Source organism: Dendropsophus ebraccatus, chromosome 11, assembly GCF_027789765.1.
Source record: "Dendropsophus ebraccatus isolate aDenEbr1 chromosome 11, aDenEbr1.pat, whole genome shotgun sequence".
NCBI classification, from domain to species: Eukaryota; Metazoa; Chordata; class Amphibia; order Anura; family Hylidae; genus Dendropsophus; species Dendropsophus ebraccatus.
In genome coordinates, this window is record NC_091464.1 from 3,177,966 (window position 1) to 3,197,388 (window position 19,423).

Sequence of the window (19,423 nt, forward strand, 5' to 3'; positions counted from 1 at the left end):
GAATCCCCATAACCCATGCATCTAGGGCCTGTGACTGCGCACAGATGATGTAGCCATAGCCCATGTGGAATCCCGGGAGTTAATGGCAGACAGACTGGTTGCTAGGGATTTTTGGCCTGACGCTGAAAATTGTCAGACATGGAGGGCTGGGTGATACGGCAGATGCAGCCCAGTCTGCCCTTCAGAATAAATCCCCATGTTTACATCTGACCTGTCTTCGGTTAGGTTCACACTGCATTTTCCATCCGTTTAACTATTTCCGTAAGTTTAATTAAAAAGAAATAAAATTAAACCATTGTTTTAATAATGCAAGTCGATAGACAATGGATTCTGCAGCGTTTCCTCTTAACATACATACATACATACGTTATACCGATGGCAAAATGCAGTGTGAACCCGGCCTTACTACGCGCTAATAACGTCATGATTCTTAAAGCGTAACTGTCATGTTTTTTTTTATTGCAGAAATCAGTAGTATAAGCGATTTTAAGAAACTCTGTAATAGGTTTTATCAGCCAAAAAAGCCTCCTTCTGTACTCAAGAAGCAATCTCCCAGCCTCCCCCCCTGACTTCTTATCTGTGCATTATCAGGCAAACACGTCTTCATTACAGAGAAGCCAGTGAAGACGGGCTCTGCTCTCCCATTCTATCCTTATGGAGGGGGGAGGGGCTGAGGGAGATGAGGGAGCAGGAAGAGGTGACATGAAGGTCAGCTGTTTGTAGACTCTCTGGGCACCTAAACCGCAGGATTCTGGGGTCAGAAAGGTCAGTGCTTATCTATGAACTTACTGAGAGAAGATTGCAGGGTGTTGTGCTGTGCAGGACTGCTCCGTGCTCAGTCACTCCTAACAGCCCCTCCCCTCTCCATAGCCACATAATGGAGACAGAAATCCTGCTTCTTCTGCAGTGAGGGGGGAGGCTGGGAGATTGCTTTTTCAGTACAGAAGGAAACACTTTTAGTACATAAAACCTTTTACAGAGTTTCTTAAAATCGCTTGTACTGTTGATATTTAATGTTTTCAGAAAAATGGCCCTGAAATGACAGTTACACTTTAAACATATCCAAGTAATTGTGAAATAATTTTTTTGTGACACACTGTACTTAATAGTAAACACTGGCCAATCCAATTGATGAGACCCAGGCCAAGGACGAATCTTGGCAGTTAACCCTAAAGGTGCTGTGATCAGTGTGATCGCAGGACCTATAGTGCTGAAAGAAGGGAAAATCCTCCCTTCGGTCCCTATCGGGGCTGTGCGGTGCGATCACACATCCTCAATGGTTACTGTGACCTCAGGAGGCTTCCCCCAGGCCTCCTGTGTCACAGCTATGGTGGCTGAACAGCTTTGCCTTTTACAGGCGTATTGCATTGCAGATCAGCAATATAAAGGCCTGTAATCGGGCAATTGCACAGTGAAGTCCCCATAGTGGGACAATTGCAAAAAAAAAAACCAAAAAAAAATCAATAAAGTAAAATTCACGCATAATCCCCCCAATACGTTAAAAAAGTAGAAAAAAAATTAAAAACAAAGAAGTCCACATATTTAGGATGCTGCAGGTCTGTGCGGCACATAGAGGCAGCAGGTGAGAGGTCTGTGCGGCACATAGAGGCAGCAGGTGAGAGGTCTGTGCGGCACATAGAGGCAGCAGGTGAGAGGTCTGTGCGGCACATAGAGGCAGCAGGTGAGAGGTCTGTGCGGCACATAGAGGCAGCAGGTGAGAGGTCTGTGCGGCACATAGAGGCAGCAGGTGAGAGGTCTGTGCGGCACATAGAAGCAGCAGGTGAGAGGTCTGTGCGGCACATAGAAGCAGCAGGTGAGAGGTCTGTGCGGCACATAGAAGCAGCCTTTGCGGCCTGATTCACTCTTCTCTTTTTCTGTAGCTATGGGACATTGGAGGTCAGCCGCGCTTCCGGAGCATGTGGGAGAGGTACTGCCGAGGTGTGAGCGCCATCGTGTAAGTATCAGGTCACATGCTGGAATATGTTGTTATAGCAGCTTCTGCGGAGTGAATAGGTATTGATGAAGTTCACACCAGGTTTTCTTACACCAGTTTTGAGTAGTCTATTAGTTGACTTAAAGTGGAAGAATAACTCCGAAAAATAACACTTTTTTTTACTGTGTAATATAACTATAAAAAATGTATATATTTTAATTTAGTTTTTCATTTTCATTAACTGACAGCAGTAAGGAGCCACCCAGCCCCCTGTGCTGCCACCAGCGTTTGTGTGAAGCCCTGCTGGCAAATCACATGATCACTGTACCTGGCGGAGGCGGTACTGCTATGTCAAATGATCACTGCGCCCGGCAGACTCTGCAGAGGAGGCGGTGACTGCTATGTCACATGATCACTGCGCCCGGCAACCTCTGCAGAGGAGGCGGGGACTGCTATGTCACATGATCACTGCGCCTGGCAGTCTCTGCAGAGGAGGCGGGGACTGCTATGTCACATGATCACTGCGCCTGGCGGAGGCGGTACTGCTATGTCACATGATCACTGTGCCCGGCAGTCTCTGCAGAGGAGGCGGGGACTGCTATGTCACATGATCACTGCGCCCGGCAACCTCTGCAGAGGAGGCGGTGACTGCTATGTCACATGATCACTGCGCCTGGCAGCCTCTGCAGAGGAGGCGGGGACTGCTATCACATGATCACTGCGCCTGGCAGCCTCTGCGGAGGAGGCGGGGACTGCTATCACATGATCACTGTGCCCAGCAGTCTCTGCAGAGGAGGCGGTGACTGCTATGTCACATGATCACTGCGCCCAGCAGCCTCTGCAGAGGAGGCGGGGACTGCTATCACATGATCACTGTGCTCGGCAGTCTCTGCAGAGGATGCGGTTACTGCTATGTCACATGATCACTGCGCCCGGCAGCCTCTGCGGAGGAGGCGGGGACTGCTATCACATGATCACTGCACCCGGCAGCCTCTGCAGAGGATGCGGTTACTGCTATGTCACATGATCACTGCGCCCGGCAGCCTCTGCAGAGGAGACGGTTACTGATGTTACATGATCACTGTGCCCGGCAGCCTCTGCAGAGGATGCAGTTACTGCTATGTCACATGATCACTGCGCCCAGCAGCCTCTGCAGAGGATGCGGTTACTGCTATGTCACATGATCACTGCGCCTGGCAGCCTCTGCGGAGGAGGCGGGGACTGCTATCACATGATCACTGTGCCCAGCAGTCTCTGCAGAGGAGGCGGTGACTGCTATGTCACATGATCACTGCGCCCGGCAGCCTCTGCAGAGGAGACGGTTACTGATGTTACATGATCACTGTGCCCGGCAGCCTCTACAGAGGATGCGGTTACTGCTATGTCACATGATCACTGCGCCCAGCAGCCTCTGCAGAGGAGACGGTTACTGATGTTACATGATCACTGTGCCCGGCAGCCTCTGCAGAGGATGCGGTTACTGCTATGTCACATGATCACTGCGCCCGGCAGCCTCTGCAGAGGAGACGGTTACTGATGTTACATGATCACTGTGCCCGGCAGCCTCTGCAGAGGATGCGGTTACTGCTATGTCACATGATCACTGCGCCCAGCAGCCTCTGCAGAGGATGCGGTTACTGCTATGTCACATGATCACTGCGCCCGGCAGCCTCTGCAGAGGATGTGGTTACTGCTATGTCTCATGATCACTGCGCCCGGCAGCCTCTGCGGAGGAGGCGGGGACTGCTATCACATGATCACTGTGCCCGGCAGTCTCTGCAGAGGAGGCGGGGACTGCTATGTCACATGATCACTGCGCCCGGCAGCCTCTGCAGAGGAGACGGTTACTGATGTCACATGATCACTGCGCCCGGCAGCCTCTGCAGAGGAGACGGTTACTGATGTTACATGATCACTGTGCCCGGCAGCCTCTGCAGAGGAGGCGGTTACTGATGTCACATGATCACTGCGCCTGGCAGCCTCTGCGAAGGAGGCGGGGACTGCTATCACATGATCACTGTGCCCGGCAGCCTCTGCAGAGGATGCGGTTACTGCTATGTCACATGATCACTGCGCCCGGCAGCCTCTGCAGAGGATGCGGTTACTGCTATGTCACATGATCACTGCGCCCAGCAGCCTCTGCAGAGGAGGCGGTTACTGATGTCACATGATCACTGCGCCTGGCAGCCTCTGCGAAGGAGGCGGGGACTGCTATCACATGATCACTGTGCCCGGCAGTCTCTGCAGAGGAGGTGGTGACTGCTATGTCACATGATCACTGCGCCTGGCAGCCTCTGCGAAGGAGGCGGGGACTGCTATCACATGATCACTGTGCCCGGCAGTCTCTGCAGAGGAGGCGGGGACTGCTATGTCACATGATCACTGTGCCCGGCAGTCTCTGCAGAGGAGGCGGGGACTGCTATGTCACATGATCACTGCGCCCGGCAGCCTCTGCAGAGGAGGCGGGGACTGCTATCACATGATCACTGTGCCCGGCAGTCTCTGCAGAGGAGGTGGTGACTGCTATGTCACATGATCACTGCGCCTGGCAGCCTCTGCGAAGGAGGCAGGGACTGCTATCACATGATCACTGTGCCCGGCAGTCTCTGCAGAGGAGGCGGGGACTGCTATGTCACATGATCACTGTGCCCGGCAGTCTCTGCAGAGGAGGCGGGGACTGCTATGTCACATGATCACTGCGCCCGGCAGCCTCTGCAGAGGAGGCGGTTACTGATGTCACATGCGCCTGGCAGGCGGTGACAGCTCGCTCTGCTTCACTGTGCAGAGGCTGCCAGACACATGACAGCCCTTCAGTTCCCGACACAAACATTGGTGGCAGCAGAGGGGGCCGCGTCGCCCCATTTAAAATAACGAATTAAAGAGAAGCTATAAAAATGGGTGTGACAGCTATAAATACATAACTATAGGGCCCCAGCACTGCTTCCAGGTATGTAAGTAATCGCTTACTTATATGGCACAGAAACGTCCTTAGTAATTCCTACCTATGTAGGCGGGGCTAGCTGAGTGCCTGCCAATGTGCCGACCACCCCCGCCTCCGCATTACCTCCTCGGCCCGCCCCTCGTTAACAGCACCGCCAACTTCAAATAGTGGAAGGTGTAGAGCTGTTACCTCACCTCTCAGCAGCTCCTGCTCCATGTTCTGTCATCCTCCCTCTGCCGCACACCTCGCCATACCACCACCAGCCACCCCACCCCCAGAACTGATGGACCCCACACACCTCGCCATACCACCACCAGCCACCCCACCCCCAGAACCGATGGACCCCACACACCTCACTGTACCACCACCAGCCCTCCCCACCCCCAAAACCGCAGGACCCCGCACACCTCACTATACCACCACCAGCCACCCCACCCCCAGAACTGATGGACCCCGCACACCTTACTATATCACCACCAGCCACCCCACCCCCAGAACCGCCGGACCCCGCACACCTCACTATACCACCACCAGCCACCCCACCCCAGAACTGATGGACCCCACACACCTCATAATACCACCACCAGCCACCCCACCCCCAGAACCGATGGACCCCACACACCTCGCCATACCACCACCAGCCACCCCACCCCCAGAACCGCCGGACCCCGCACACCTCACTATACCACCACCAGCCACCCCACCCCCAGAACTGATGGACCCCACACACCTCATAATACCACCACCAGCCACCCCACCCCCAGAACCGATGGACCCCACACACCTCACTATACGAAAACCGTCAGCCCACCCCACCGCCAGAACTGACGGACCCCACACACCTCATAATACCACCACTAGCCCACCCCCAGAACCGATGGACCCCACACACCTCATAATACCACCACTAGCCCACCCCTAGAACCGATGGACCCCACACACCTCATAATACCACCACCAGCCCACCCCACCCACAGAACCGATGGATCCCGCACACCTTAATACATCACCACCAGCCCACCCCACCCCCAGAACCGCCGGACCCCGCACACCTCACTATACCACCACCAGCCCACTCCACCCCCAGAACCACTGGACCCCGTACACCTCATTATACCACCACCAGCCCACCCCCAGAACTGATGGACCCCACACACCTCACTGTACCACCACCAGCCCACCCCACCCCCAGAACCGCCGGACCCCACACACCTCACTATACCACCACCAGCCCACCCCCAGAACCGCCAGACCCCACACACCTCACTATACCACCACCAGCCACCCCACCCCCAGAACTGATGGACCCCACACACCTCACTATACCACCACCAGCTCACCCCACCCCCAGAACTGATGGACCCCACACACCTCACTGTACCACCACCAGCCACCCCACCCCCAGAACCGATGGACCCCACACACCTCACTATACCACCACCAGCCACCCCACCCCCAGAACCGATGGACCCCACACACCTCACTATACCACCACCAGCCACCCCACCCCCAGAACTGATGGACCCCGCACACCTCACTATACCACCACCAGCCACCCCACCCCCAGAACCACTGGACCCCGCACACCTCACTATACCACCACCAGCCACCCCACCCCCAGAACCACCGGACCCCACACACCTCATAATACCACCACCAGCCACCCCACCACCAGAACCGATTGACCCCGCACACCTCACTGTACCAACACCAGCCCACCCCACCCCCAGAACCGCCAGACCCCGCACACCTTACTATACCACAACCAGCCACCCCACCCACAGAACCGATGGACCCCGCACACCTTACTATATCACCACCAGCCACCCCACCCCCAGAACCGCCGGACCCCGCACACCTCACTATACCACCACCAGCCACCCCAGAACCGATTGACCCCGCACACCTCACTATACCACCACCAGCCCACCCCACCCCCAGAACCGATGGACCCCGCACACCTTACTATACCACCACCAACCCAACCCACCCCCAGAACCGCCGGACCCCACACCTCACTATACCACCACCAGCTTACCCCACCCCCAGAACCGCCGGACCCCACACACCTCACTATACCACCACCACCAGCCACCCCACCCCCAGAACCGTCGGACCCCACACACCTCACTATACCACCACCAGCCCACCCCCAGAACCAATGGACCCCACACACCTCACTATACCACCACCAGCCCACCCCCAGAACCAATGGACCCCACACACCTCACTATATCACCGTGATGTGCTGGATTACCAGACTGTGTTGGGATGTGCTGGATTACCAAACTGTGATGTGCTGGATTACCAGGCTGTGATGTGCTGGATTACCAGGCTGTGATGTGCTGGATTACCAGGCTGTGATGTGCTGGATTACCGGTGAGCACTAGTTTGTACTGATACCCGTCTCTTTCCTTAGATACATGGTGGACGCTGCAGATCAAGACAAAATTGAGGCATCAAAAAATGAGCTTCATAATTTACTGGATAAGGCCCAGCTGCAAGGCATCCCTGTAAGTCTGCACCCATCGCCGCTCTTCCCATTACATCATATGGGCAAAGCTGTCTTAAAGGGGTTATCCAGCAATACTAAAACATGGCCACTTTCCCCCTACTGTTGTCTCCAGTTCAGGTGTGGTTTGCAATTAAGTTGAACTGAGTTTCAAAACCCCACCCAAACTGGAGACAACAGTAGGGGGAAAGTAGCCATGTTTTTGTAGCGCTGGATAACCCCTTTAATGTTCTGATTTTAGGGGGGTGGTATGAACATAATAAAGCAGTTATACTTACCAGTCCCGGTGCCCCCGCAGCGCCACCAGTTACCCGCTGGTCCTGTGACACCTTTGCAGTCACTGACTGGCTGAGTTCCTGTGGTGTCAGGATGATACTGGATGCGGGAGATACAGGAGCCAGTAGGACAGTAAGCAGTGGCGTGGCAGGGGCATCAGGACAGGTAAGTATGCCTTGATTGGTATGTTACCACCACCCCCTGCCCTCCCTGGGTTTTTTTACGTTTTCCCAGAGTACCTCTTTAATGTTGTCACGTCTGATATGTACCATGATGAAGCTGCAAACATAATTCATATAACAGCAGGTGTGTGGGGACCCTGAGGCAATGGCGTCCTGAGGTGGAGCAGAGGGAGAATACAATGTACAACGTACAAATGGGGACCCTGAGGCAATGGCGTCCTGAGGTGGAGCAGAGGGAGAATACAATGTACAACGTACAAATGGGGACCCTGAGGCAATGGCGTCCTGAGGTGGAGCAGAGAGAGAATACAATGTACAAATGGGGACCCTGAGGCAATGGCGTCCTGAGGTGGAGCAGAGAGAGAATACAACGTACAAATGGGGACCCTGAGGCAATGGCGTCCTGAGGTGGAGCAGAGAAGGAATACAATGTACAACGTACAAATGGGGACCCTGAGGCAATGGCGTCCTGAGGTGGAGCAGAGAGAGAATACAATGTACAAATGGGGACCCTGAGGCAATGGCGTCCTGAGGTGGAGCAGAGAGAGAATACAACGTACAAATGGGGACCCTGAGGCAATGGCGTCCTGAAGTGGAGCAGAGAGAGAATACAATGTACAAATGGGGACCCTGAGGCAATGGCGTCCTGAGGTGGAGCAGAGAGAGAATACAACGTACAAATGGGGACCCTGAGGCAATGGCGTCCTGAGGTGGAGCAGAGAAGGAATACAATGTACAACGTACAAATGGGGACCCTGAGGCAATGGCGTCCTGAGGTGGAGCAGAGAGAGAATACAATGTACAAATGGGGACCCTGAGGCAATGGCGTCCTGAGGTGGAGCAGAGAGAGAATACAACGTACAAATGGGGACCCTGAGGCAATGGCGTCCTGAGGTGGAGCAGAGAGAGAATACAACGTACAAATGGGGACCCTGAGGCAATGGCGTCCTGAGGTGGAGCAGAGAGAGAATACAATGTACAAATGGGGACCCTGAGGCAATGGGTCCTGAGGTGGAGCAGAGAGAGAATACAACGTACAAATGGGGACCCTGAGGCAATGGCGTCCTGAGGTGGAGCAGAGAGAGAATACAACGTACAAATGGGGACCCTGAGGCAATGGCGTCCTGAGGTGGAGCAGAGAGAGAATACAATGTACAAATGGGGACCCTGAGGCAATGGCGTCCTGAGGTGGAGCAGAGAGAGAATACAATGTACAACGTACAAATGGGGACCCTGAGGCAATGGCGTCCTGAGGTGGAGCAGAGAGAGAATACAATGTACAAATGGGGACCCTGAGGCAATGGCGTCCTGAGGTGGAGCAGAGAGAGAATACAATGTACAAATGGGGACCCTGAGGCAATGGTGTCCTGAGGTGGAGCAGAGAGAGAATACAATGTACAAATGGGGACCCTGAGGCAATGGCATCCTGAGGTGGAGCAGAGAGAGAATACAATGTACAACGTACAAATGGGGACCCTGAGGCAATGGTGTCCTGAGGTGGAGCAGAGAGAGAATACAATGTACAAATGGGGACCCTGAGGCAATGGCGTCCTGAGGTGGAGCAGAGAGAGAATACAATGTACAAATGGGGACCCTGAGGCAATGGCATCCTGAGGTGGAGCAGAGAGAGAATACAATGTACAACGTACAAATGGGGACCCTGAGGCAATGGCGTCCTGAGGTGGAGCAGAGGGAAAATACAATGTACAACGTACAAATGGGGACCCTGAGGCAATGGTGTCCTGAGGTGGAGCAGAGGGAGAATACAATGTACAACGTACAAATGGGGACCCTGAGGCAATGGTGTCCTGAGGTGGAGCAGAGAGAGAATACAATGTACAACGTACAAATGGGGACCCTGAGGAAATGGCGTCCTGAGGTGGAGCAGAGAGAGAATACAATGTACAAATGGGGACCCTGAGGCAATGGCGTCCTGAGGTGGAGCAGAGAGAGAATACAACGTACAAATGGGGACCCTGAGGCAATGGCGTCCTGAGGTGGAGCAGAGAGAGAATACAATGTACAAATGGGGACCCTGAGGCAATGGCGTCCTGAGGTGGAGCAGAGAGAGAATACAATGTACAACGTATAAATGTTGCAGAATTCCTCTTGTCATTACAATGGGAAAGCTTCATAGACTAGACACTCCTCAGGATTGGTGGCTTTCCTGTCTGTTATCCTTCTTCAAATTCAAAAAGCAGCGGCACTCCGGTCACATCTGTGGTGCGGTGCACGTAGTAACAAATAATGAAGAACAGCTGTCGGAACGCATGCAGCTTCACGCAATAAAGATTCATCGTTAAGATTACAGATGCGAGTGGCGGGATTTCTTCATTATTGTTATCCTCCTTCTGTAGGCTGCCCAGTCTCTACACCGCCGCGGCCCCCCGATCTCCACCATTTACTGCTGATGTCAGTGATCATAGGAAGAGACTGACTATAGGCAGGCAGAACAAGATAAATGGAAGCCAGGAGCTTCTCCTAGTATATAGGCCATGAGCTTCTCCCAGTACATAGGCCAGGAGCTTCTCCCAGTACATAGGCCAGGAGCTTCTCCCAGTATATAGGCCAGGAGCTTCTCCCAGTATATAGGCCAGGAGCTTCTCCCAGTATATAGGCCAGGAGCTTCTCCCAGTATATAGGCCAGGAGCTTCTCCCAGTACATAGGCCAGGAGCTTCTCCCAGTACATAGGCCAGGAGCTTCTCCCAGTACATAGGCCAGGAGCTTCTCCCAGTACATAGGCCAGGAGCTTCTCCCAGTACATAGGCCAGGAGCTTCTCCCAGTACATAGGCCAGGAGCTTCTCCCAGTACATAGGCCAGGAGCTTCTCCCAGTATATAGGCCAGGAGCTTCTCCCAGTATATAGGCCAGGAGCTTCTCCTAGTATATAGGCCAGTGTGGGGGTCACAAGGTTCTGGAGGATTAATTTGACTTGTCTTCCGTTTTGTTGCAGGTTCTTGTCCTTGGAAACAAGAGAGACATTGCTGGCGCCCTAGATGAGAAAGAATTAATTGAAAGAATGTGAGTGTATATATATATATATATATATATATGTCCTGATGTATACGTGTCTTGATGTCCTGCTGGTGCAGTCTCCTTCTCACTGTAGGGGTGGTATGGGGGCAAGAAAGAGCTCTTTCCTCCTCCACACAGTGCTGTCTCTGATCTCTACAGGCAGCTCTTTCCTCCTCCACACAGTCCTGTCTCTGAGCTCTACAGGCAGCTCTTTCCTCCTCCACACAGTCCTGTCTCTGAGCCTTACAGGCAGCTCTTTCCTCCCCCACACAGTCCTGTCTCTGAGCTCTACAGGCAACTCTTTCCTCCTCCACACAGTGCTGTCTCTGATCTCTACAGGCAGCTCTTTCCTCCTCCACACAGTCCTGTCTCTGATCTCTACAGGCAGCTCTTTCCTCCTCCACACAGTCCTGTCTCTGAGCTCTACAGGCAGCTCTTTCCTCCTCCACACAGTCCTGTCTCTGAGCTCTACAGGCAGCTCTTTCCTCCCCCACACAGTCCTGTCTCTGAGCCCTACAGGTAGCTCTTTCCTCCTCCACACAGTCCTGTCTCTGAGCTCTACAAGCAGCTCTTTCCTCCTCCGCACAGTCCTGTCTCTGAGCTCTACAGGCAACTCTTTTCTCCTCCACACAGTCATGGCTCTACAGGCAGCTCTTTCCTCCTCCACACAGTCCTGTCTCTGAGCTCTACAGGCAGCTCTTTCCTCCTCCACACAGTCCTGTCTCTGAGCTCTACAGGCAGCTCTTTCCTCCTCCACACAGTCCTGTCTCTGAGCTCTACAGGTAGCTCTTTCCTCCTCCTCCTCACAGTCCTGTCTCTGAGCTCTGCAGGCAGCTCTTTCCTCCTCCACATAGTCCTGTCTCTGATCTCTACAGGCAGCTCTTTCCTCCTCCACACAGTCCTGTCTCTGAGCCCTACAGGCAGCTGTTTCCTTCTCCACACAGTCCTGTCTCTGAGCTCTACAGGCAGCTCTTTCCTCCTCCACACAGTCCTGTCTCTGAGCTCTACAGGCAGCTCTTTCCTCCCCCACACAGTCCTGTCTCTGAGCTCTACAAGCAGCTCTTTCCTCCTCCGCACAGTCCTGTCTCTGAGCTCTACAGGCAGCTCTTTCCTCCTCCACACAGTCCTGTCTCTGAGCTCTACAGGCAGCTCTTTCCTCCTCCACACAGTCCTGTCTCTGAGCTCTACAGGCAGCTCTTTTCTCCTCCTCCACACAGTCCTGTCTCTGAGCCTTACAGGCAGCTCTTTCCTCCTCCACACAGTCCTGTCTCTGAGCCCTACAGGCAGCTGTTTCCTTCTCCACACAGTCCTGTCTCTGAGCTCTACAGGCAGCTCTTTCCTCCTCCACACAGTCCTGTCTCTGAGCTCTACAGGCAGCTCTTTCCTCCCCCACACAGTCCTGTCTCTGAGCTCTACAAGCAGCTCTTTCCTCCTCCGCACAGTCCTGTCTCTGAGCTCTACAGGCAGCTCTTTCCTCCTCCACACAGTCCTGTCTCTGAGCTCTACAGGCAGCTCTTTCCTCCTCCACACAGTCCTGTCTCTGAGCTCTACAGGCAGCTCTTTTCTCCTCCTCCACACAGTCCTGTCTCTGAGCCTTACAGGCAGCTCTTTCCTTCTCCACACAGTCCTGTCTCTGAGCCCTACAGGCAGCTTTTTCCTGCTCCACACAGTCCTGTCCCTGATCTCTACAGGCAGCTCTTTCCTCCCCCACACAGTCCTGTCTCTGAGCTCTACAGGCAGCTGTTTCCTTCTTCACACAGTCCTGTCTCTGAGCTCTACAGGCAGCTCTTTCCTCCTCCACACAGTCCTGTCTCTGAGCTCTACAGGCAGCTCTTCCCTCCTCCACACAGTGCTGTCTCTGAGCTCTACAGGCAGCTCTTTCCTCCTCCACACAGTTCTGTCTCTGCTCCCTACAGGCAGCTGTTTCCTTCTCCACACAGTCCTGTCTCTGAGCTCTACAGGCAGCTCTTTCCTCCTCCACACAGTCCTGTCTCTGAGCTCTACAGGCAGCTCTTTCCTCCTTCACACAGTCCTGTCTCTGAGCTCTACAGGCAGCTCTTTCCTCCTCCACACAGTCCTGTCTCTGGGCTCTACAGGCAGCTCTTTCCTCCTCCTCCACACAGTTCTGTCTCTGTGGAGGAGGAAAGAGCTGCCTGTAGAGCTCAGAGACAGAACTGAGTGGAGGAGGAGGAAAGAGCTGCCTGTAGAGCTCAGAGACAGGACTGTATGGAGGAAAGAGCTGCCTGTAGAGCTCAGATACAGGACTGTGTGGAGGAGGAAAGATCTGCCTGTAGAGCTCAGAGACAGGACTGTGTGGAGAAGAAAACAGCTGCCTGTAGGGAGCAGAGACAGAACTGTGTGGAGGAGGAAAGAGCTGCCTGTAGGGCTCAGAGACAGGACTGTGTGGAGGAGGAAAGAGCTGCCTGTAGAGCTCAGAGACAGGACTGTGTGAAGAAGGAAACAGCTGCCTGTAGAGCTCAGAGACAGGACTGTGTGGGGGAGGAAAGAGCTGCCTGTAGAGCTCAGAGACAGGACTGTGTGGAGGATGAGGAAAGAGCTGCCTGTAGAGCTCAGAGACAGCACTGTGTGGAGGAGGAAAGAGCTGCCTGTAGAGCTCAGAGACAGCACTGTGTGGAGGAGGAAAGGGCTGCCTGTAGAGCTCAGAGACAGGACTGTGTGGAGGAGGAAAGAGCTGCCTGTAGAGCTCAGAGACAGGACTGTGTGGAGGAGGAAAGAGCTGCCTGCAGAGCCCAGAGACAGCACTGTGTGGAGGAGGAAAGAGCTGCCTGTAGAGCTCAGAGACAGGACTGTATGGAGGAAAGAGCTGCCTGTAGAGCCCAGAGACAGGACTTTGTGGAGGAGGAAAGAGCTGCCTGTAGAGCTCAGAGACAGGGCTGTGTGGAGGAGGAAAGAGCTGCCTGTAAGGCTCAGAGACAGGACTGTGAGCTCTACAGGCAGCTCTTTCCTCCTCCACACCGTCCTGTCTCTGTCTCTGAGCCTTACAGGCAGCTCTTTCCTCCTCCACACAGTCCTGTCTCTGAGCTCTACAGGCAGCTCTTTCCTCCTCCACACAGTCCTGTCTCTGAGCTCTACAGGCAGCTCTTTCCTCCATACAGTCCTGTCTCTGAGCTCTACAGGCAGCTCTTTCCTCCTCCTCCACACAGTTCTGTCTCTGAGCTCTACAGGCAGCTCTTTCCTCCTCCACACAGTCCTGTCTCTGAGCTCTATTGGCAGCTCTTTCCTCCTCCTCCACACAGTTCTGTCTCTGACCCTTACAGGCAGCTCTTTCCTCCTCCACACAGTCCTGTCTCTGAGCCCTACAGGCAGCTCTTTCCTCCTCCACACAGTCCTGTCTCTGAGCCCTACAGGCAGCTTTTTCCTCCTCCACACAGTCCTGTCTCTGAGCCCTACAGGCAGCTCTTTCCTCCTCCACACAGTCCTGTCTCTGAGCTCTACAGGCAGCTCTTTCCTCCTCCACACAGTCCTGTCTCTGAGCTCTATTGGCAGCTCTTTCCTCCTCCTCCACACAGTTCTGTCTCTGACCCTTACAGGCAGCTCTTTCCTCCTCCACACAGTCCTGTCTCTGAGCCCTACAGGCAGCTTTTTCCTGCTCCACACAGTCCTGTCCCTGATCTCTACAGGCAGCTCTTTCCTCCCCCACACAGTCCTGTCTCTGAGCTCTACAGGCAGCTGTTTCCTTCTCCACACAGTAATTTCTAACTATTCTCACATTCTCATTATGGAGCATTGGTGCAAATGTATGGGGGGTGCTAGCACACAGCCGCATCAGAGAATGTCACAGGGTCTGTACATTCAGTTCTCTTGCTTTTCTTTTTGTTTAGGAACCTATCTGCCATCCAGGATCGGGAGATCTGCTGCTACTCCATTTCTTGCAAAGAAAAGGACAACATTGGTGGGTAACAAAAAAATGATGTGTAAAAGGGCTAAATCAGGAAAATTCCAACTGGATTATAGAGGAGGTGGTGGGTGTGGCAAGGTGGGGAGGAGGTGGTAAAGGGGGGGGGTGATCTTCTTATACCTAATTTATCAAACAAGGCAAAAAAACTACACCTGCTACAGTAAAGAATATAGAGAGTTCCATAGTGTCACTGCTCTTACAGTAAATATAGAATTCCATAGTGTCACTGGTCTTACAGTAAATATAGAATTCCATAGTGTCACTGCTCTTACAGTAAATATAGAGAGTTCCATAGTCTCACTGGTCTTACAGTAAATATAGAGAGCTCCATAGTCTCTTTGCTCTTACAGTAAAGAATATAGAGAGCTCCATAGTCTCTTTGCTCTTACAGTAAAGAATATAGAGAGCTCCATAGTCTCACTGCTCTTACAGTAAAGAATACATAGAGTTCCATAGTCTCACTGCTCTTACAGTAAAGAATACATAGAGTTCCATAGTCTCACTGCTCTTACAGTAAAGAATATAGAGAACACCATAGTCTCACTGCTCTTACAGTAAAGAATATAGAGAGCTCCATGGTCTCACTGCTCTTACAGTAAAGAATATAGAGAGCTCCATGGTCTCACTGCTCTTACAGTAAAGAATATAGAGAGCTCCATGGTCTCACTGCTCTTACAGTAAAGAGTCCCTGTCTGTGCTGTTGCTAGATATGGGGGCTTCCCCCTTGTCCTGGTATGTATTGCCATGTTACACGTGTACTTGTGTCTTTCAGACATCACTCTACAGTGGCTTATCCAGCACTCTAAGTCCCGAAGGAGCTGAAAACACCAAATCCCGGCCACCACTTTTAACTATCCTGGAGAGCGTGTTCCTTCTAGGACTTTCCACAGATACCGAGCTCAAAGAAACGTGTCCAAGTCCTGGGAATTCTCTCTTCCTCCTCCTCTTTTTGGATATTTCCTCTTCTCATCTCCTTATGTCTCTTTTACTGGTATTTTTACACTCACTTCCATTGTAAGATATTGTCCGCCTCCTCGCTCTCGCAGTCATCTCTCTGACCCCCTTCTCGTTGTTGGAGTGTGTGTATATATCTATACCCATGTACATGTATATAATTTGATTTTCTTTTTATTTAATTGTAAGGATTTAGTTATCTGCTGGTTGACTGATAACGTTAATTTATATATTCCACCTTGTCAATATATATATATATGTATGTATGAAATATCCTATAGTTGTAAGGCTCAGAGAGCGCTATGTCTATCCTGGTTCACAACACAAATGTCACCTTGTTGGATCGATAGAAGAACAGGCCGTTTTCTAGCTACAAATGACTAAATGTATAGGCAGTAACGGCCCAGTGTAATCGCCTGCAGACGTGCCAGCGTCTTAGGGAGGAAGGTGACTAAAGGTGGATAAAAAAAAAGTTTCAGTTTTTTTTTTTCCTGTGTGAAGTTATTTTATAAGAGTTAATTTTGTGTTTTTGGATGATTTTATCGCCTGCTCCCAGAAATGCATCTTTAATGACGTCCTTGTCTGGTGTAGGAATACCGAGAAGCTGCGTGGTGTAGGTAGGAGTATATACCGAGTGCTGCTCAATGACTACAGCAAATGTTTGTTACCAAGAACACTTTGCCATATCCCAGCCGGGGCCGTCACTGGCGCTCTGCGCACATTCTACTTACAAAGACTTTTTGTTTCTTGTGTTTTATTTTTTGCTGTCTAATAAATTAATAACTTTGTCAACATTGAAACCTTTCCTATTTATCGTATTATTCTAAAAGAATTTAAAGGGAAACTATCAGCAGATTAGAAGAGTCTAACCTGCTGATATCTCCCTATAGCGCACGGGCTGCTGAGGATGGAGTTTCTTACCCTCATCCTCATCTCCGTTTCTGTGCTATTAGCAGTTTAGTCCTTAGGCTTATTAGCATTTGGGCCGGAATACCGCCTCCAGTGCACCGATCCATCTCTGGCGGGCCCCTCCCCCTAATAAACATCAGCAGATCGGGCTGACCAGGGCAGATCAAAAGGGGTGAGATATATGCTAACCCCATTCAAACGTGAACATTTCAGGAGCATCCCAAGGACAGGTTCCCTCTGTCCCTAATGGTGAGTTGTCTATACCGTGTATATAACCATGTATAGGGAGACGGCCGGCAGTCAGCAGCTGGAGGGGGTGGTGCAGCACAAAGCCCACTCTGCCTATGAGGAGAACAGCAGAACGGTGTGATGGAAGTTACTAGTTTATGCTGCCCCCCCTCTTAAAGGGACGGTGTCATCAGAAAATGACTTATTGTTTAACTGATGTTCTTATTATTATTGTATGTTACAGGACTAGATATGGGTCAGGAGGGAAGTGTTTTTAGAAAAGAACATGAGCTCTAAAACAAGAGGAGACAGTGAGAAGTTACTGGGGGAAGGAGAAGACGGAACGTGAGAAAATATTACTTTACTGAAAGAGTAGTAGATACTTATAGGAAACATCCGGCAGATGAGGTAGTTAAATCTAAATAACAGAATGTAACCTGCATGATATAGACAAAAAACAGAAGGTGCAACAGCAACCCACAGGTGCAAGGGCTTACCGTATATACTCCTCCCAGTGTACACACGGTAAACACCTGCTCTGTAGATATAAAAAATTAAAATATAAAAATATTTATTTATTTATTTTTGAAAAAGTGAGGATCTTAGCAAACTATTTGATCAAACAGAGTGTACCATGTCGCCACGTTAAGGCGTCCTCCAGACAGGGTCCCTACTTTTTCACACTAGCAATGGCCTCTCCTGGGCTGAATAAGCTACAACTGGGCAGATAGGAACCAAATCATCTCTTTTATAGCAGCCTTGGGACATGGGTGGAGTGCAGGCCAACAGGAGGTAGCCACACCCCTCACATATAACAGGAGGTAGCCACACCCCCCACATTCACCAGGAGGTAGCCACACACCCCACATTCACCAGGAGGTAGCCACACACCCCACATATAACAGGAGGTAGCCACACACCCCACATATAACAGGAGGTAGCCACACCCCCCACATATACACCAGGAGGTAGCCACACCCCCCACATATAACAGGAGGTAGCCACACACCCCACATATAACAGGAGGTAGCCACACCCCACATTCACCAGGAGGTAGCCACACACCCCACATATAACAGGAGGTAGCCACACACCCCACATATAACAGGAGGTAGCCACACCCCCACATATAACAGGAGGTAGCCACACACCCCACATATAACAGGAGGTAGCCACACACCCCACATACAACAGGAGGTAGCCACACCCCCACATATAACAGGAGGTAGCCACACACCCACATATAACAGGAGGTAGCCACACACCCCACATATAACAGGAGGTAGCCACACCCCCACATTCACCAGGAGGTAGCCACACACCCCACATATAACAGGAGGTAGCCACACCCCCACATTCACCAGGAGGTAGCCACACCCCCACATATAACAGGAGATAGCCACACACCCACATATAACAGGAGGTAGCCACCCCCCCACACACACATAACAGGAGGTAGCCACACCCCCACATATAACAGGAGGTAGCCACCCCCCCACACACACATATAACAGGAGGTAGCCACACCCCCACATATAACAGGAGGTAGCCACACACCCACATATAACAGGAGGTAGCCACACACCCCACATTCACCAGGAGGTAGCCACACACCCCACATATAACAGGAGGTAGCCACACCCCCCACATATAACAGGAGGTAGCCACACACCCCACATATAACAGGAGGTAGCCCCACCCCCCACATATAACAGGAGGTAGCCACACACCCCACATATAACAGGAGGTAGCCACACACCCCACATATAACAGGAGGTAGCCACACCCCCACATATAACAGGAGGTAGCCACACACCCCACATATAACAGGAGGTAGCCACACACCCCACATATAACAGGAGGTAGCCACACCCCCACATATAACAGGAGGTAGCCACACACCCCACATTCACCAGGAGGTAGCCACACACCCCACATATAACAGGAGGTAGCCACACACCCCACATTCACCAGGAGGTAGCCACACACCCCACATATAACAGGAGGTAGCCACCCCCCACATATAACAGGAGGTAGCCACCCCCCCCCCCCACACACACACACATATAACAGGAGGTAGCCACACACCCCACATATAACAGGAGGTAGCCACCCCCCCACATATAACAGGAGATAGCCACACACCCCACATATAACAGGAGGTAGCCACACACCCCACATTCACCAGGAGGTAGCCACACCCCCCACATATAACAGGAAGTAGCCACACCCCCACATATAACAGGAGGTAGCCACACACCCCACATATAACAGGAGGTAGCCACACACCCCACATATAACAGGAGGTAGCCACCCCCCCACATATAACAGGAGGTAGCCACACACCCCACATATAACAGGAGGTAGCCACACCCCCCAGGAGGTAGCCACACACCCCACATATAACAGGAGGTAGCTACACCCCCCAGGAGGTAGCCACCCCCCCCCCCCACATATAACAGGAGGTAGCCACACCCCCACATATAACAGGAGGTAGCCACACACCCCACATATAACAGGAGGTAGCCACACACCCCACATATACACCAGGAG

General features: G+C 52.1%; 1 protein-coding gene across 1 annotated transcript in view; it reads left to right on the forward strand.

Annotated features, from left to right (window-relative positions):
- LOC138767131 (ADP-ribosylation factor-like protein 8A) overlaps nucleotides 1-16,533 on the forward strand; it is a 54,572-nt gene extending 38,039 nt beyond the window's left edge. The window contains exons 3-7 of the mRNA XM_069944407.1: nucleotides 1,881-1,954; nucleotides 7,294-7,387; nucleotides 10,799-10,866; nucleotides 14,703-14,773; nucleotides 15,552-16,533. Coding sequence (XP_069800508.1) covers nucleotides 1,881-1,954; nucleotides 7,294-7,387; nucleotides 10,799-10,866; nucleotides 14,703-14,773; nucleotides 15,552-15,601 — 357 coding nt within the window. The 3' untranslated portion in view covers nucleotides 15,602-16,533. The remainder of the gene's footprint in view (nucleotides 1-1,880; nucleotides 1,955-7,293; nucleotides 7,388-10,798; nucleotides 10,867-14,702; nucleotides 14,774-15,551) is intronic.
- Nucleotides 16,534-19,423: the final 2,890 nt, after the last annotated feature.